This window comes from Carcharodon carcharias, chromosome 11 (assembly GCF_017639515.1).
Source record: "Carcharodon carcharias isolate sCarCar2 chromosome 11, sCarCar2.pri, whole genome shotgun sequence".
In the NCBI taxonomy this organism is placed as follows: Eukaryota; Metazoa; Chordata; class Chondrichthyes; order Lamniformes; family Lamnidae; genus Carcharodon; species Carcharodon carcharias.
In genome coordinates this window covers 108,735,492-108,755,654 of record NC_054477.1, presented here as the reverse complement: position 1 = coordinate 108,755,654, position 20,163 = coordinate 108,735,492, and the positions used below count along the sequence as shown (strand labels likewise).

Here is a 20,163-nt window from a genome sequence, read left to right as displayed (position 1 = left end):
TTATAATACCCCTGTAAAGTACCTTGGGACATTATATTATGTCAAAGATGCTTTTTGGTAGTTTCTGTATGAAGCTGTCTTAAGCTAATAATGCCACATTATAAAAGTTGCTGCAAAGCAAGGTAATTTTTAATATTTTTTGGGAAAACGTTAGTTACCCACTATTACCATTCACAACTTTAACATTTGAAAGTATTATTAGAAATTCAATTGGCAAAGGTCAGGAAGCAGAACTAGGTTAGATGTGTTTGGTTTCACATAGATGCTTAGAGTTCAGGTTTCCTCAACAGTGAAATTAGGCAGTGGAAAAACCACTTTCCAATATATTACTATGAAGAGAATACCAAGATTTTTTTATTCTTTCATGAGATGTGGGTGTTGCTGGCTCGGCCAGCATTTATTGTTCATCCCTAATTGCCTTTGAGAAGGTGGTGGTGAGCTTTCCTTCTTAAACTGTTACAGTCACGTGTTGTAGGAACACTGTTGTTAGGGAGTTGCAGGATTTTGACCCAGCAACAGTGAAAAAACACTGTTATAGTTCCAAGTCAGGATGGTGTGTGACTTGAAGGGGAACATGCAGGTGGTGGTGTTCCCATGCATCTGCTGGCTTTGTCCTTCTAGGTGTTAGAGGTTGTGGGTTTGGAAGGTACTATTGAAGGAATCTTGGTAAGTTGTTGCTGTGCATCTTGTAGATGGTACACACTGCTGCCACTGTGTGCCAGTGGTGGAGGGACTGAATGTTTAAGGTAGTGGATTGGCTGCCAATCAAATGGGTTGCTTTGTCCTGGATGGTATTGTGCTTCTTTAATGTTGTTTGAGCTGCACTCATCCAGGCAAGTAGAGAGTATTCCAACACACTCCTGACTTGAGCCTTGTAGAATGGTGGACAGGCTTTGGGAGTCAGGAAGTCAGTTATTCTCCAAAGAACTCCCAGTCTCTGACCTGCTCTTGTAGCCACAATATTTACATGGCTAGTCCAGTTTAGTTTTTGGTCAATGGTAACCCCCCAGGATGTTGATAGTGGGGGAATTTAATGATGATAATGCCATTGAAAGTCATGGGGTGTTGTTGGATTCTCTCTTGTTGGCCATTGCCTGGCACTTGTGTGTTACAAATGTTACTTGCCACTTACCAATCCAAGTCTAAACATTGTACAGGTCTTGCTGCATATGTACTCAGACTGCTTCAATATCTAAGGAGTCACAAATGGTGCTGAACATTGTGCAATCATCTGTCAACATCCCCACTTCTGACCTTATGATGCTGGGAAGGTCATTGATGAAGATAGTTGGGCCCAGGACACTACCCTGAGGAACTCCAGCTGTGCCCAGGGCTGAGCAGATTAACCTCCAATAATGACAACCATTTTCCTTTCTACTAGGTGTGACTCCACCTAGTGGAAAGGTTTTCCCCTGATTCCCATTGACTTCAGTTTTGCTAGGCCTTCTTGATGCCACTCTGTCAAATGCTACCTTGATAACACCTCACATCTTGAGTTCAGCTCTTTTGTCCATCTTTGGACCAAGGCTGTAATGAGGTCAAGAGCTGAGTGGCCCTGTTGGAACACAAACTGAGCATCAGTGAACAGGTTATTGCTGAGTAAGTGCTGTTTGAGAACACTGTTGACAACATCTTCCATCATTTTCCGAATGATCAAGAGTAGGCTGGTGAGGCGGTAATTGGCCGGGTTGCATTCGTCCTTTTTATGAACAGGCCATACCTTGGCAAGTTTCCACATTACCAGGTAGATGCCAGCTGGCAAGGGATGCAGCTGGTTTTGGCACAGAAGTCTTCAGTACTATTGACAGAAAGTTGTCATGGTCCATAGCCTTCTCAGTATCCAGTGCTTTCAGCCGCTTCTTGATATCGTGGGGAGTGAATCGAATTGGCTGAAGTCTGGCATCTGTAATGCTGGGATGTGGGGAGGAGGCCGAGGGACGGTTGCAAATGCTTCCGCCTTGTCTTTTGCACTAATATGCTGGGCTCCCCCACCATTAATGATGGGGATATTTGTGGAGCCACCTCCTCCTGTTTAATTTTCCACCACCATTCACGCCTGGATGTGGCAGGGCTGCAGAGTTTAGATCTGATCCATTGGTTCTGGGATCACTTCGCTCTGTCAATTCTATACTGCTTCTGCTGTTTGGATTGCAAGCAGTCCTGTGGTGTAGCTTCACCAGATTGACACCGAATTGGTAGGTCTGCCTCGTGCTTCCAGCGTGCTCTCCTGCACTCCTAAGTGAAACAGGATTGATCCCCAGCTTGATGGTACTGCTAGAGTGAGGGTTATGCTGGGCCATGGAATCGCAAATTGTGGTTGTATTCAATTCTGCTGCTGATGGCCCATAGCCCCCATGGATATCCATTTTTGAGCTGCTAGATCTGTTCAAAATCTATTCCATCTAGCAGATGGTGGTCATGCCACACAATATGATTGAGGGTATCCTCAATTTGAAGGCAGAACTTAATTTCCACAAGGAATAAGCAGTGGTCACTCCAACCAATGCTGTCACGGACAGATACACCCTTGACAGGTAGATTGGTGAGGATGAAGTCAAGTAGGTTTTTCCCTCCTGTTGGTTCCCTCACCACCTGCCACAGTCTCAATCTAGCAGTTATGCCCTTTAGGACTCGGTCATTAGTGGTGCTACCAAGACATTCTTGGTGATGAACATCAAAGCCCCCCACCCAGCGCAAGTTCTGTGCTCTTATGTGCTTCTTCCAGTTGGTGTTCGACATGGACGAATACTGATTCATCAGCTGAGAGGGCACGGTAGGTGGTAATCAGCAGGAGGCTTCCTTGCCCAATTTTAACCTGATGTCATAAGACTTCATGGGTCTGGAGCCAATGTTGAGAACTCCCAGGGCAACTCCCTCCCAACTGTACACCAGTATGCTGCCACCTCTGGTGGGTCTGTCCTGCTGTTGGAACAGGACATAACCAAAGATGGTGATGGTAGTGTCTGGGGCATTGTCTGTAAGGTATGATTCTGTGAGTATGACTATGCCAGGCTGTCACTTGACTAGTTTGTGGGACAGCTCTCCCAATTTTGGCACAAGCTTCAGATGTTAGTAAGGAGGACTTTACAGGGTCGACAGGTATGTGGGTCAATGCCAGGTGGTCCATCTGGTTTCATTCCTTTTAGATTTTGAAGCGGTTTGATACAACTGAGTGACTTGCTGGACCACTTCAGAGCGTACTTAAGAGTTGACCACATTGCTGTGGTCAGGTAAGGACAGCAGATTTCCTTTCCTAAAGGACATTAGTGAACCAAATAGGTCTTTACCACAGTCAACAATGGTTTTGTGTTCACCATTAAACTTGCTTTTAATTCCATATTTATTAACTGAATTTAAATTCCACTAGTTGCCATGGTAGCACTTGAACCCATGTCTCCAGATCTTTAGCATGGGCCTCTGGATTGCTAGTCCGGTGGCATTACCATGACATCACAGCCTCCCCTGGTAGTGGTTTCAATTTTTAAGCTTCTGTTTTGAGAGAGCATTAAATATAGACTACATGTCAGGAATGTAAATCCTTTCTGCTAGGGTGAAAACTCTGTTCTGGGCCTCATCAAAATAATGCAAGTAACAACAATAAATTGGGTATATTGCCTGCTGTAATTGCCACATATGCCTGTATACATTATTCCTTGTTTGTGAAGGATTGTGTAACAATTGAAACATTCAAAGTACAGTAAAGGTTATTAATACCAGTACAAGTATAAAACAACAAAACAGAAAATGCTAGAAATACTCGGTTAAGAAAGTACAGAGGCAGAGAAAGCTGAGTGGTAGGTGGAGGTGATATGAACAAAAAGGAGTGCATCTGCATTCTACCCTATTACAGACCTCTTTTGCTCTTTCCTCCCTTCCCTGTTCCATTCCTTGCTTACAGCCTATTACACCTCTGATGAAAGGTCATCAACCTGAAACTTTAACTCTTTTTGCTTTCCCACAGATGCTGCCTGACCTGAGTATTTGCAGCATTTTTCTGTTTTTGTATCAGATTTCCAGTATGTTTTTCCTTTGTATAGGTCAAGAGCATTTTCTCTCTGGAAATTAATCTTCCTGAAGGGGGAGGGCGTGGGGGGAAATTACGCACACAGATTAGAGCTTCACCACAGCAGGAATTTAAGTTCAAATTTGTGGCAGGTTGGTAAAGCATTTCGCCAGCTTGTCCAGTGTGAAATATCCTTTTAAAATATTTAAATTTTTACTCTTTCTGAAATTTTGCAAATTTCTTCTGTGTTCCAAAGTAGAATAAAGATAAGATAAAAATAATTTTTAAGCTTGCAATTTCTGCTTACTGAAATTCATTAGTCGTCAAAAAACACCTAACTGTATGATTGCTAAAGGAAAATGTCTCCTTATTAGACATGTTCCTGTTTCATCCAGATTTGCAGAGGTTCAGATAGTTAAAGGAAAAATTAGATTATAAAGAAGTAAAAAGAATGATTATTGTCATTTGTACTGCTTTGCGAATTATTAGGTTAGGCTGCAAAGCTAGATCTCAAGATTGGCTGCAGCTGGTGTGTCAGATTGAAATGAAATGCAATGCTGCAGCTTTTCCTGCTGGCTGTATGTCCAAAGCCAGTTAATACAAAGGTTTGTCTGTTCAGAGGTCTAAATGGTTCCCTGGGTTAGGCTGGCAAGTACTAGTGACACATCTGAACATTTAAGTATGCGCACACACTATACCAAATAAAGTTATACCAAGACCAATAGAGATATTAAATGAAATGCAAAAACTATTTGTTTTAGTTTTGATATGTATTTTTCTGTTGTATAGTGATATATTAGGTTGTAAATTCCAGTTGAAGAACAAGGTAAAATTCAGTATTCTGTTCTTACATCTTTCCTTTGTTATCTTTGATTTCTCCTCCCCTGTCCTATTGACATCTTTCTCCTCCACAGTAGTGATTTCTTAAAGGGTACAAAACCTTTCCTTTTTTTCCATTTTGCTTTTTGCCTCCTCCCTGCCTGAAGATATAATTGAGCATGATTCCATGTACCCTCCAGTACCTTGGCTATATAGCAATTCTTCTCTCTCAGACTGGATGATGACCAGTTACTTGATGTGTGCAGGGCTACATTGAGAGCCCTACCATATTCTCTCACGGAATCCACAAATATGCATTTTCCAAATGTTTTTCCATCATTGTTGGTTTTGGCCTGATCCCTTGTACAATGGATAGTTGTAGCATCCACACTGTCACTTCAGCTAAGATGAAATAATACAGCACAGAACAGGGTTTGAATATTAGCCTTTTATTATGTAAATTTATTTAACTACTAATTTTATCTCATGTCCTGAATACACCTGCAATTTTGGAAAGAAAACATTTTATTCATCTCTTTTTTTTCCTGAAAAACATTAATTCCTGCTGCTGGAAATCTGAAATATAAATACGTTGCTAGAAATACACAGGTTGGACAGCATCTGTGAAGAACGAGAAGCTGTTAAGTTTCAGATCTGTGACCTTTCATTTAAACTGGAAAGTGACAGATCCAACAAGAGGTGCAGAAAAAAGGGTTGGGGTGGAAAGAACAAAAGGGACCTACTACCCAAAAAAATGGCAACAGTGGTTTAGAATAGTTAGGTACTTGTTTGACCGGCGCTGACTCGATGGGCCGAAGGGCCTTTTTCTGTGCTGTAGACCTCTATGACTCTATGGTTATGATCTGAAATTGGTGAACTCAGTGTTGAGTCCGGAAGATGATTAAATGCATAATCAAAAGATGAGGGTGCTGTTCCTCGAGCTTATGTTGTACTTTATTTGAACAAGCATAGGAGGCCAAAGTCAGAGTGATAGTGCAACAGAGAATTAAAGTGACAAACAACTGGGAGCTCCGGTTATGCTTGTAACTCAGTGGGGATGTTTAAAAAAGTGATCACCTAATCTGCATTTGGTTTCTCCCAATGTAAAGGAGACCATCTTGTTTGCAGCAAGTGCGATATACTAAATTTAAAAAAAAAATCAGTTCACCTGGAAGGAATGCTTGGACACTGGATGGTAGGAGTGGAGGAGGGCAGAGGTTGCATCTCCTGCGCTTACATGGGAAGGTGCAGTGGTAAGTGGAAAAGTATTGGAAGTGATGGAAAAGCCTACCATGGTGTCGCAAAGGTAATGCTCCCTTTGGAATGCTGAAAGGGTTGGGCCAAGATATGTTTGATGGCATCACACTGGAGATGGTAGAAATGGCCGAGGACGATCCATTGTGGAGATTGCTGGGTGTAAGGTAAGGATGAGGGAAACTTTCTGTGGTTCTGGGAGGGTAGGGAACAAGTGAAAACACAAATGTGGGAAATGGACCTGACACAGTCAACCACACCACATGTGAAGGGGAATCCTCGGTTGCGGGAAAAGGAAGACGTATTGGAAGCACTGGCTTGAAAGGCAGCATAACCAGCTCAGATGCAAGGGACGTAGAAATTGAAAGTCAGAGAAATTGGGAATATGAATTGGAGTCTTTACAGGAAGTGGCGTGTGAGGAAGTGTAACCAAGGAAGCTGTGGGAGCCAGTAGACTTACGGTAGACATTGGTTGATGGAAAATGATGCCAGAGAAGTTGGGGAAGGGAGGAGTCAGAGATGGACAAGGTGAAGGTTGAGGGAGGGATGGAATTTGGAAGAAAAGTGATGAAGTGGAAGTCCCTCAGGCTGTCTGGGGATGGAGGTGCAGAGATACTGGATGACCATGGTACAAAGGAAATGGTTAGGGGCCAGGCAATTGGAAATTGTTATAAGTGGCAGAGGGTGTCGAAAGAGTTGCTAATGTAAGTCAGAAGAGACTGAACAAGGGGTGATAGATAATTGAGGGAAAAACGTATCCACATACAATAAGGCCCTCATTTAATGTTGTCTAATTTAACGTTTTACTCTAACTTCATTAATAAACTAGTGACAGTCTATCCATTTAATGTTGCCAGTTTCGCTTTAACGTGGTTTATCACAGGTGTCCTGTTTGTGGCCTACCTGCGTGCACAGTCTCTCCCCCAGCGCTTCTCTTGCCCTCAGTCCCTCTTCCTCCTTCCTGCTGCCCTTTGCTCCCGCCACCATGCCCCAGCCTTGCTGGCAGCCATCTCACCCCGGCCTCTAATTTCCCTTTTGCTGTGTGTAGCTGGTTTCTTGCATTCCACAATCATTTTAAGTTTGCTGAGCCTGAGCACATCATAAAGGGGCTATTGCTTGTGCAGGGCTTGTTGCACCATCCCCCCCCCCCCCCCCCCCAACCACATCGTTAATTGCTGTGTGGCCGTGCAGCTTATAGAGAACAATATTGCACAGGCTTTTTGGTGACGAGCTCCATCTTCACACTGAGAATACCCTCCATTGTATTGTGTTGCACTTATACTATGCTAGGAATAGGCTAAGAACAGATCTAGCAGGCCAAAACTGTACATTCATAAAGGACTGACATCTACCAATAGCAAACGATTGGTTTGTATACCACCATAATCTGTGACATCACTTCGCCATCACCAGTAAGCCAGATGTTCAACGCAAGTTAAGTAAAGTTAGAAGAGCATACCAGGTATACTACCAGGCATTCCTGAAAATGAGGTATCATTCTGGTGTAACTACAATATGCTATTGCAGACTAAGGAGCGAAAGCACCACAGCATAAACATAGCTAAGAAATCTCACAACCAGTAGGTCAAAGCTCCGTTAAACCTGGCTGTTGATGTTGGAGGAGGCTTCCTGAGCATTCTCAATGACGGTGGTCTCTAGTACAAATGCAAAAGGCAAAGTTGGAGCATTTTTAACCATCCTCAATCAGAGACACCAAATGGATGATCCTTAACCATACTCTTCTGATGTCTCCATTATCACAGATGTCAATATTGAGCCAATTTGACACTCTTCCTGTGACATCAAGAAATGTCTTGAGTGCACTGGACTCAATAAAGGCAACAAGTCACAACCACATTATTGAATGCCTGTGTTTGTCTCTCAAGCCAGGCTGTTCAGTCATCTACAACAATGACATCTACTCAATGATGTGGAAAATCGCCCAGGTATTATTATCCCTTGATTGTAAGACCAAAAAATGGAGGTGCTCCTCCCTTCCTGCCCCACTCCACACCAGGTGCCCAAAGATTAGGAGTGTGGGACTGGAGTGCAACCAAAAATTACGAAGGAGTCCCTTCAAAAAACTAAAAAGGGGCACCACAAGGCCACAAAAAATGCAGGCATTTTGGGAGTCCGTGAACCACCTCAGCCAATGGTTGTATGGGACTGCTGAGTACAACATCTTCCACCCCAGGACCCTGATAGATAGGGGGAAGACCCCTTGCGGAGAGAGCCCCCGAGTGGGAACCACCGCCACCACAGGCAAAAGAGCATGCTGAGGCATGTCTGGACGGTGGGCAAAGGTGAAGGGTGTGGAGCGGCATCAAATAAGCCACAGGGAATATCTGCGAGACAGCTGAAGTTGTGGAGCTCCAGCTCCCAAGGACGGTTACAGGGATTGGGGGCAGTGTGAAATTCTGACCGAGCAGGGGTGCACTTGGACGGAAATCCACTGCACACCTGAACCACCTGTAAACCATGCCTGCCATCAAGGCGAACACCACCATTTTAAGGTGTTGGATGATATTGGCTGCGAGCTAGACACCCACCGACGCTAGTTCAAACAGGGTCATCGAGCCCACTCCTCTGTCACCTAGCATGTCCCTGACTCTGGTTACCTGGCAGCCACACACAGGCTGTGCTAAAGTGACTGGGGCTCAAGTAACCCAATAAGCCCACTCTTTGAAACAGAAACCAGGTAGAGCAATGGAAACATAAAACTCTCAAAATTAATATGTATAATACTGGAGATGCGCTCTAGTTTGAAGCAAAATACTGATATATTGGTGATTTTGTTAAAACTTGTTCAATTATGATTTAATGACAGTTGTGTAAGATCTCATGAAAGCTGAGGTGTAGGATTGGTGGGGAGATGGACCTCCATAGCTGGAATCTTAATGATAATCCATAAACCTTGGGGTGGCAGATGCATTCATGCCTAAATCAATTGATATGGTTTTATTTCCACCACTTATTTATGGTGATAACCAGTTTAACAATTCAGTGATCTAATTGTAACATAAAGTAGTTATTTTGCTTCCACCAAGGATACAGTTCTCTTGAGAGAAAAAAAGTTACTTGTCGGCACTTTTTTAAAATGAAAATCTGGACATTTTTAAAAGCAAAAATAATGTTTTCACGCTTTGAAAATATTCTTTTTCAATCCTTGTATTCTGCTTCTTAAACAGTGCTGTTTGTATCCCAGAATATATTTGGCACCAATGGGTATATTACATGCACATGATCACAAATTATGAACTTAATTTTGTATTTCTTGTGGAAAATTCATGTGGTTTATTTGTAAGCATCAAGTAGCTGTGGTGGACACAGCATTTCAAAACACTATGAAGCAATATAAATGTGCATGAAAAGAAATTTTCTGAATCTGCACCATCATTTCAAAAGCAGCTCTATTTGCTAATTATCATGTAAGCGATGCTGCTGTCATGTGATATGAAATAACTGTCATTGACTATTTTGTAAGGGAGGTTTCTTTTCAGAACTACAAGCTAAAACCTGCAGGAAAAGTGGGTCCCAGGAACTGGCACCAAAGTCTCATCTGAAACTGGACCTTGGGCCCCATTTTAATAACAGAAGCAGCTCCCCCAATCAGGAATCAAAGTGAGGCTTGTTACATTGCAGGTATGAAACCCTGGGAGGTTGGTGCTAGGAACATGCAGGAGGGTCACGCATGCTTTAAAAACTATTGTTTAAGCTGCAGTGAAGTTGTTAAAAATAGCAGGAGTCTGCACGGTGTTTGCTCCATTTAGTGTTTCATATATTTTGCAGAAGGGCCCCGAAATAGATGCAGGATCTTTTGCAGATTTAAATTGATCCAGTTTGATTTCAGGTGATCGCCAGAGATGCCTTCTGAACAGTGAAGACCAATATGACAATTGGCATGCTGCCAGCATAGATTAGGTGCAGGATATTGCACTAAAGTAGTATACATTGTGCCTATTTCACCCCCAAAACAGGCAAAATGCTTACCAATTTCTACTTTGCCATACTCATGTCAAGTACCAGGATATCTAATCAGCCCCACGATAGAAAATAAGTTTGACACCTCTGGTCTTGCTGCGAGGGCAGTGTGAAAGCATAGTGCATTGATTGTATTTTATAACTTTGTGTGCAGCCTTATTTTAAGGTAAGAACCACCACACATTCCATAAAAGGGCAAATGAATGCAGTCATCTTTGTTCATCTACCTCTAAATCACCAAATAAGAAAATTTTTTGAAGTCAACATTGTTGAATAACTGCCTCCTTGAGCCATTTACAGAAGATGCCTCTTTTAGCAGATTCAAGCACTGTAGTTTACATGAATGGTTATAAAAGTTGCAATTCATCCATTTTTTTTCAGTGCCTCCCTTAAAACACTCAATAAAGAGCCTTCAGCAGTGGGTCATTACTGTGTTTGAATTTTGGTCTACAAGTTGATCCAAGGTCTCCTGTCATATCTGTATAATCACTTTCTCTGACCTCATTGAGGTGGTTTCAAAAGATTGCGTTGCCAGTACAATAAGTGCAGCGAACTTTATGATAACTAGTAGTGTTAACCTTGACATCGAGTTGTCGAACTGACACCAGAATGCTTAATTCCGTGTAGTGACATTCTTTGATTATTCTGCAATTGCATTCGAACTGTAGATATCATGAAATCCCAATGCTGAAAGCCCTTGAAGACACACAACAATGATCGTATTATTCATATAGCAGTGATCTGTTTCTCCACTTCCAGGTACTAGTGGTGAGTCACCATTGGTGCCATGTACTTTGACGAATTACTTGGTGTGAAGCATCAGTGCTGTTGAAAAAAGTCTTTCACATGGAACTTTTGAGATTGGTAGCAATAAATAATGAGTCTTCCTTGGCACAAAGCCAGAACTGTCGTCAATATTAACTTCAGCAGTGACCTATTTGCCTGTTTTCGTATTAGGCTTTGATTACTTGGTACTGACATTCAACGCTAATGCATTTTTTAATATACTTTGACACCCAGAGCACCTTTTTAATTCCACCTTTAGGCTTTATCTCATCTCTCAATTGACTTAAATCTTATTTTGGGGCCAGTGGGGCCGGGGTTCTCATGTTCCAAAGTCTCTTTCTTTCTCTAATCTATAACGCTGCCCACCAAATTACTTCATGGGCATCTTCAACTGGAGCTCTTAATACTTCTGCTTTATCAACACGATTCTGTTCCGTTCAGGGGAGTCATGGTTGGTTATTTTTCAGCCATGATCGAGGAATGCACCTTCACTGCTATTAACATTGAGATAGATAACTGCTTCCTTGCATGTTGAGAAATTCTGTTGTGATGACCCTTATGAACCTAAATAATTTTTTAAACCTAGATACGTTTGTGGATTTTAGGCAAATAGGAATGTTACTTTTGAAGGAGCCTTATCCAAATTAAATCTTTCCAGAGGCAATTTGCCTAAATTATTGCTGTAGCAATCATGACTTCAGAGGTGCAGACTTTGAAACTGTCTGCTTAGCTACACAGCTTTATGGCATTGGATAAGTTAAATTTCTTCCTTGCTAATCAAAGAAGCCAAAATTATTGATCTTTTCCATGTAGTATAAGTTCAGGTTTCATCACCTGAGCTCCTCTTAAAAAGAAGTTATGCTTGGGAGAGAAATAGTTTACACAAGATGGTTTCAGCCTGTAGTTTGGCTGCTAACAAACTCACTGGGCAAGATTACTGTCCAACAGATCAACATGGATGGAGTCTGTGAAATACAGGATCAGCACAAGGATTAGCTAAGTAACCAGTAAGCATGTCCCTACAGAGGTCAACGAAATTGCTAATATTATATGCCACAAAGCTGCTAGAACATGTGTAATTTCGTAACTGATTAAAAGGAAAACCTGGTTGCCGATTATGAGAACTGCAAATTGTTAAGGGCCAACTTAATGGCAGATGAAAAATGGGGCAAATCTTACAAATTCATGTTCCTTATTTGGAACAGTGCCTGTAAGGGATATGTCAGGAATTCAGATATTTTTTATCCCTAAAATAAATGTGAACTTTTCTGTCACAAAATTGTAGTATTCAAAGAGTGGTATCAAGATTTCAACTGGCACTTTGTGTTTAAGTTACTAAAATTTGAGTATTAAACACTGTGGATGTGAATTTTTAATAATCTAAAGGACAAAGTCTTGACCAGACATTTTAGCAGTGGGCAACATTAGGTGACTTGCATTAATTCCTGCCAGTGTTGAATCCACTGGGGGACAAGCTATTCAAGCAGTGGCTGCTTCTTAAGCAAACATTCATTTGTAAACTGAAACAGTATACCTGCTTTTGCTATAGATTAGCATCCTGTATTGTCAGTCCAAGAAGATGAGCGTTTTGGCACAGCAGTGCTCAAGTTGACCTGAAAATATTGGACCCCTCAAACCCATCACCAAAATTCTTCAGTTTGTGTCTGCTACATAAATATTGAGGAATCATTACTTGCTGTCCTGTTCCTTGGTTGAATCTTAAGCTGCACGTACAGAACTCTTGCCCAAATTTCCCCTTTTACTTGCACGCTTTTATTTGGGTCTTAGGCAGCTGTTTCCAGGAGAAGAACAGAGTATCATCTCAAGGAAAATAGATTCAAAGGTAGGAGAGTAAAGGAACAGTGACAAATATTCAAGGAGATATTTTAAAACTCTCACCAAACATAGACTTTCTTTCTTAATGGAATATATGAGAAGGATGCACTATCTGTGGCTAACTAAGGAAGTAAAGGATAATAAATTGGAAAAAATAGCATACAATACTGTGAAGATTAGTGGTAAGTTGGAAGATTGGACAGAGTTTGGAAGCTATCAAAGAATGACTTTTAAAAAAAAAGGCCGAAATTAGAATAAGAGGAAGATAGCTAAAAATATAAAACAGATTGTAAGAGTTTCTGTAATTATTTAAAAAGGAAAAGCGATTGGTCCCTTGGAAGGTGAGGCTGAGGAATTAATAATGGGAAAGAAGGAGGTGACGGAAGCGCTGATCAGGCATTTTTGTCTGGCTTCACTGGAAAAATACAAAAGAAAATTCTCAAGAATAGTTGAAAATCACAGGTAAAGGGAGGAAGGAACTTAAAACAATCACAATTACTGGGAAAACCATAAGAGCTAAAGGCTGACCAGTTACCTGGACCTGATGGCCTGCATCCTAGAGTTTTAAAGGAAGTGGCTGCAGAGATGGCAGATTCATTGGTTGTGATCTTACAAAATTCCCTAGATTCTGGAAAGGTCCCAGCCAATTAGAAATTTGCAATTGTGATGCCTCTTTTCAAGAAAGGAGGGAGACAGAAAGCAGGAAACTATAGACCAGTTAGCTTAACATCTGTCATAGGGAAAACACAAGATGCATTAAGGAGGTCATAGTAGGGCATGTAGAAAATTATCATAAAATCACCCTGAGTCAACATGGTTTTGAGGAAGGGAAATCATCCATGACTAATTAGAATTTTTTTTTAAATTGTGGATAAAGGAGAACCTGTATTTGTGCATTTGGAGTTCCAAAAGGCATTTGATAAGGTGCCACATCAAAGGTTACTTCACAAAATAAAAGCTCATGATGTAGGGGGTACCATATTAGAATGGATAGAGAATTGGTTAGCTAACGGGAAGCAGACCGCAGGCATATATAGGTGATTGCCAAACTGTAACTAGTGGAGTGCCACAGGTATCAGTGCTGTGGCCTCAACTATTTGCAATCTATATCAGTGACTTGGAATGAAGGGACCAAATTTTTGGTAGCTATATTTGCTGATGACACAAAAATAGTTAGGAAAGTAGGTTGTCTATAGGAGGTATAGAGCCTACAAAAGAATACAGATAGGTTAATCGAGTGGGCAAAAATTTGGCAGGTGAAGTAAATGGGAAAATGTGAATTTGTCCACTTTGGCAGGAAGAATAGAAAAGCAGTATAGTATTTGAATGGAGAGAGACTGCAGTATTCTACAGTACAAAGGAATCTGGGGGTCCTGGTACATGAATCACAAAAAATTAGCATGCTGGCACAGCAAATGATTAAGAAGGCAAATGGAATGCTGGCATTTATTGCAAGGGGAATCATGTATAAAAGTAGGGAAATGTTGCTACAGCTGTTCAAGTCTGAGTTGGACAGATTTTAGATCAACAAGGGAGTCTAGGGTTATGAGGCCCAGGCAGGGAAATGACCACAATCAGAACAGTCATGAACTTATTAAATGTTGCAGCAGGTTCAATGAGCCAAACGGCGTACTCCCCCTATTTCTTATGATCTTATGATTTCTGTAATGGTGGAAAGGAAGGTCAACTGACCATTAAGAGGGAATTTCTAACAGGAAAATGCCCGCTGCTAATTTTCCCTAATGCACAATAGAGAATTATCCCATACATGGTGTTTATACCTGAATTTAAAAAATGAGCAATGCCAATCCAAATGTAAATATGAAACTAAGTATTTCTTGTTTTTAAAAAAAATTGCTTCTTTTGTAGATTGAAATAAAACTGAAAAAAACTGAAGCCATTCGATGGGAAAAGCTGGAAGGTGTCCTCCCAGATGTAAAGCACTTCGTGCCAGGTGAGAGTTTGCCACAATAGTTTTATACTATATTTTGTAAACAAATGAGTGATTGTTGTTTCCACTGAGAAAGGAGTACAGGTTAATGTATTTCCAATGTTTTTCTAAGAATAAGCAAATGTCAGTAATGTTCCTCCAATAACCTATTTCAAATTCTTCTAGCCTGAAAACTCTATTTAACAATGATCTTGTGTTTTTGAATACTATTTGGAACCAGTAGATGGAAAATTACAACTTGACCTTTACCTTTAATTAGTAAGCATTTCAATTTGCATAAAGTTGCAAAGAAAATCATATCTGATCAATCTGCTCACTTTTCCATTTTTTATTATGTAATTCATTGCCCAGGAGACCAATAATTTCTTATTCAATCTCCCTTTTTAATTAGGATGTTGTTATACCACAAAGGAAATACGAAGGCCCTTTTTTACAAACATGTACCTTACATAGTAAAGTGCTCCCCTTCATCCTCCACTCTTGCAATTCTGTTTATAATGCTTCATGGACCATGACTTTATTTCGTTTTTTTGTTACGATCCTGTTAAAGAACATTAAAATTTAAATAGAAATTCAAACACCCAGCGATTAAGTAAAAACAAGCTTTATTATATATAAAGAGAAATTAAACAAAACAAGCACTACTAACTTAACACTAAAGCTTATAAAGACTTATGCTATTAATTTAGTTCTACTTTTCACTTTCCCTAAGAGTTTCCCCATTCATCAGAAGCATCATGAAGGGTTCATTCATTTTTCCTGGAACCAATCCAAAGGTATGCCACAGCCCTCCAGGATTCACTTTAATTCTTCTTATGTTCCAACTATTCTCTAAGGTATGAAATTTCATGGGGATCCATTAGGTGTACTAAGCAATCCTCCAAATTCTCTTTGAAGCCTCACAACTGTGGACCTCTCAGCTCAAACTTTGAGAATTGCCACAAGGCTGGCTGCCTTTCACTTTGAGGACTGCTGTAGATTTTTCCTGTAGCTTCAAGCTAGGCAAACCTTCCAGCCTCTCTCCCTCTCAAATTCCAAACTAAGCTCAAGCCTTACCAGCATTCCACGTGGTGAACAGTAAAATTAATAGTTTCTCTGCTTAAGTGTAAGCCTGACTAACATTCATCCCCTTTGACTCTCCCAACTCAATGAATTGTAGCCTACACCAAACCAAAATGCCTTCTGTGAGAAACATCCAGCTAAATTAAATAAAGGAATCTTCTAATCCCCATAGCCCATCTCTATGACACAGTGGCTTGCTTTGGAATGTTCTCAAACAGAAATGTAAACTAATTATTTTACCTTCAGTACAACTCTGATTCTGTATCCCATAATGAATAATTTATATCCTAATGGAGTTTTACAACCCTTTCTCCAAACCTCCTGACCTTATCAAGGGGCTCCCTTGTTGACCAACTACCTTGAACTTATTTTCATCTGGGAACTACATACTTTGGCTCTATTATAAGCTCAGCAACAGGTCATCCATTGTTTTTAGTTTTTACACTTCTACCCCTAACCTTGTAAGATAAATTTACCTTTTAAATTTAATTAACTCAAGCTTGTTTGATTCACATTTACCAGTTTCTTAACCAAGTGTTCCCTTTAATCTTGCATTTAACACTTTAATTCCTAAAACTAAAAGTTCTATTATAAAACATGAATTGTGAACTAGATATTCGCAACGTTATCATATCCTGGCAGAAAATCTGTTGGTCTTCCACATCAGAAACATTCATAGTTTACTTTTTTGACCACATAGAGTAACTCACTATAGTTTTCATTTTTTTCTTTGCTATGAGTTATTCTCTTGCACTCATTGCATTGATACCCAAAGTAATAATGAATGTGACATAGCATGGCAATAATTTCAGTCAGATCTGCTCAGCTGCTACTTCTTAACCCTAAAATATCTATCAAATATAAATGGGTATCACTAGGACCTTTATCATGGACTCTCTACGCAGGATCCATCATTTATGGTCTGTTTTGAAATATCTAGCTTTTTGTAAACTCGCTGCAGAGGCTTAACGCAACTCATTCAGGATTGTGGATAAACCTACCTTCTCAAAGGCATAGGCAATTACCAGCAATGCTCATATCCTATTAATGAATTTTAAAAATTCTTTGGGAGGAAAAGGAGGTGAAAATTGGAAAAGGGTTCCCAATCACTACCACATCATATATTGAGCATTGTGGCTTGGAGAATGTGATATTGTTTATTTTTTTTTTATTAATTCATGGGATGTTGACTAGGTATTTTGTCATTTTTTTGTGATGTTGGTTGAGGGATAACTATTGGCCATGATACCAAGGATAACTCCCCTGCTATTCTTCAAGAAATATACTCTTTCAGTATTGCACTGGAGTATCAACCTTGCTTTTGGTGCTCAATCTTTAGAGTGGGACTTAACCTGAGTCACAAGGTCATGGGTTCAAGAGTGCTACCAACTAGTAGAGCATATGAATGTTAGGCATGAGTGTCAGCCAAGGGTCAGTTAGAAATACTCACTTTTGAGTCATAAGATTCTGGGTTTAAGTTCCACTCCAGGGCTTGAGTACAAAAATCAGAACTGAGGTGCAGTCTTTCAGATGAGACATTAAACCAAGGCCCTAACTGCCTGATCAGTTGGATGCAAAAGCTCCAATGAAACTATTTTAGAATTTTTCAAGAGTTTGTCCTGGCAAATATCTATTCCTCAATCAACGTTATAAAAACAGATTATCTGGTCATTATCACCTTGCTGTTTGTGGGAGTTTGCTGTGTGCAACTTGGCTGCTGTGATCCCTGCATTACAACTACAAAAGTATTTCATTGGCTGTAAAGCACCTTAGGGCATCCAGTGATCGCGAAAGATGTTTTTTCAAACTGATATAACTTGAATATGTTATTTCATTCCAGGACACTAGCCAGCATGGACAGGGAAGTTAAATAATTTGACATTGCACATGTATTGTAGTCAGGGAAGTCATGCTCACAACATGAGATGAGGTATCTGCAAAGAATATATTCCTGGGAGAAGGCTGTTAGGCTTGCTGGCAAATCCCTGTATGAATGAATGTCAGAAACACTGACTCTTTTTCCTGGGATTTAGAAAAGAAAGGGTGAGCCTTTAGTTAGGAGGTAGTCAGTTTGAAGAATACACTGGGAGACCCAGTCTTGGCTGCAGAGTTGGGAGCTAAAAATGCTATATGTCAGGTTTTGCAGTTAAATGTTGATGGAAAGAAAAGCATGCAAAGAATAAAAAAGTCACTTCTTAAAAGTAACAAGATGTTTGACTTACTGTGTTCTTCCCCATTTTTTAAGAAATGAAATTGAGTTAAGTTTCTCTGATTATTGCTCTCTATGCTTACTTTCTGTAAAGGAAGGAAGCTTAATGACCTCATTTCACCAAGCATTAGTTCAGATCAGCTTGGAATGATTGAAAAGCACATGTGTGAAAGATGTGGTATCTAGTAAGACCACATGGGGATTCTATTATATCCCTGGGTTCTATTATCAAATAATTAAACATTGCACAGTATGAGTAGACACTGAACACAGGACTTTCAGATTCCTTATGGATGTGACTAACACTGCTGTGCTCGAAATAATATCTAAATTTGATGCTAAACTTGTAACAATTGGTGGCAGCTACCTAGCGTGCACTGGTGATAAAGGCAATTCAACATTGGTAAAATTTGAAATACTGCAACAGCGCTTCTTTAAAAAGAAAGTTAGATTCAGAGGCAGAAAGTGAGTCAGTGTGATGGCAGCCATGGAAAAAACATCTCCAGCAAGGCAAAGGAGGAAGTGAGGAAAAGGTTGGAAATTGGAGGCTGAGAAAGGACCCAAAGAGCTGGAAGCAGGAAGAACAGAGGGAAAAATTAAAATTTAAGGCCATCAAGGAGCAGTAGTAATTTCAATTAAGGCTGTTGAGCAAGTGTGTTATGTTCTTGAACTGGCATAAAATATGTATCAACTGTAAGTTGGATAATGAGGTTCATGAATACAGGCCTCAAAATGTTATTAAATCATAGAGGGAGGTAATGTTGATAATTTATTTCTGAGTTTAGTTAACAGCAGTTCTGATGAAGGATAATCAACCTGAATTGTTATCTCTGTTTCTATTCACAGATACTGCCTGACCTACTGAATATTTCCAGCATTTTCTATTTTTATTTCATGTTTCCAGCATTTGCAGTATTTTTCTTTTGTAATATTCATGGTTTATTGGAGTATTTAAATTGGTAGCCAGTCACCTCAAGTGGGACAGAAATGAATGGGCCACTTACCTTTACGTCTTTACAAAACAGAAAGATACCCTTGTAGCTCTCCTGTCAACCGGCGACAAAAAGCAGTGGGAAACCAGGGGATTGGGAAGCCTACAAAGACCAACTAAAAAAGAAATAAGGAAAGAGAAGATTAAATATGAGGGTAAACTAGCCAATAATATAAAAGAAGATTGCAAGAGTTTTTTAAATATATAAAGGGTAAAAGAGAGGCAAAAGTGGACATTGGGCCGCTGGAAAATGAAGCTGGAGAAGTAGTAGTGGGAAACAAAGAAATGGTGGAGGAACTGAATAGGTACTTTGCATCAGTCTTCACAGTGGAAGACACGAGTGACATCCCCAAAGTTCAAGAGAGTTGGGGGGCAGAGGTGAGTATGGTGGTCATTACCAAGGAGAAGGTGCTAGGAAAACTGCAAGGTCTGAAGGTGGATAAATCACCTGGACCAGATGGATTACACCCCAGATTTCTGAAGGAGATAGCTGAAGAGATAGTGAATGCGTTATTGGCGACCTTTCAGGAATCACTGGAGTCAGGGAGGGTCCCAGAGGACTGGAAAATCGCTAATGTAACCCCCCTGTTTAAGAAGGGAGTGGGGCAAAAGTCAGGAAGTTACAGGCCGATTAGCCTGACCTTGGTCGTTCGTAAGATTTTAGAGTCCATTATTAAGGATGAGATTTCAGAATACTTGGAAGTGCATGGTAAAATCGGGCAAAGTCAGCATGGTTTCATCAAGGGGATGTCATGCCTGACAAATCTGTTAGAATTCTTTGAGGAGGTAACGAGTAGGTTAGACAAAGGAGAGCCAATGGATGTTATCTACTTGGACTTCTAGAAGGCCTTTGACAAGGTGCCGCACAGGAGGCTACTCAGTAAGATAAGAGTCCATGGTGTCAGAGGCAAGGTACCAGCATGGATAGAAGATTGGCTGTCTGGCAGGAGGCAGAGAGTGGGGATAAGGGGGTCCTTCTCAGGATGGCGGCCGGTGACTAGTGGAGTTCCGCAGGGGTCAGTGTTGGGAGCACAACTTTTCACTTTATACACTAATGATCTAGATAAAAGAACTGAGGGCATGCTGTCTAAGTTTGCAGATGATATAAAGATAGGTGGAGGGACAGGTAGCATTGAGGAGGTGGGGAGGCTGCAGAAGGATTTGGACAGGTTCGCAGAATGGGCAAAGAAGTGGCAGATGGAAGTGTGAGGTCATACACTTTGGTAGGAAGAATAGAGGCATAGACTATTTTCTAAATGGGGAGAGAATTT

At 40.5% G+C, this 20,163-nt stretch overlaps 1 protein-coding gene across 2 annotated transcripts in view; it reads left to right on the top strand.

The window, feature by feature from the left end:
- sugt1 (SGT1 homolog, MIS12 kinetochore complex assembly cochaperone) overlaps positions 1 to 20,163 on the top strand; it is a 146,380-nt gene that overhangs the window by 108,210 nt on the left and 18,007 nt on the right. For both annotated transcript variants that reach the window (XM_041198953.1, XM_041198954.1), the window contains one exon: positions 14,549 to 14,633. In XM_041198953.1, coding sequence (XP_041054887.1) covers positions 14,549 to 14,633 — 85 coding nt within the window. The remainder of the gene's footprint in view (positions 1 to 14,548; positions 14,634 to 20,163) is intronic.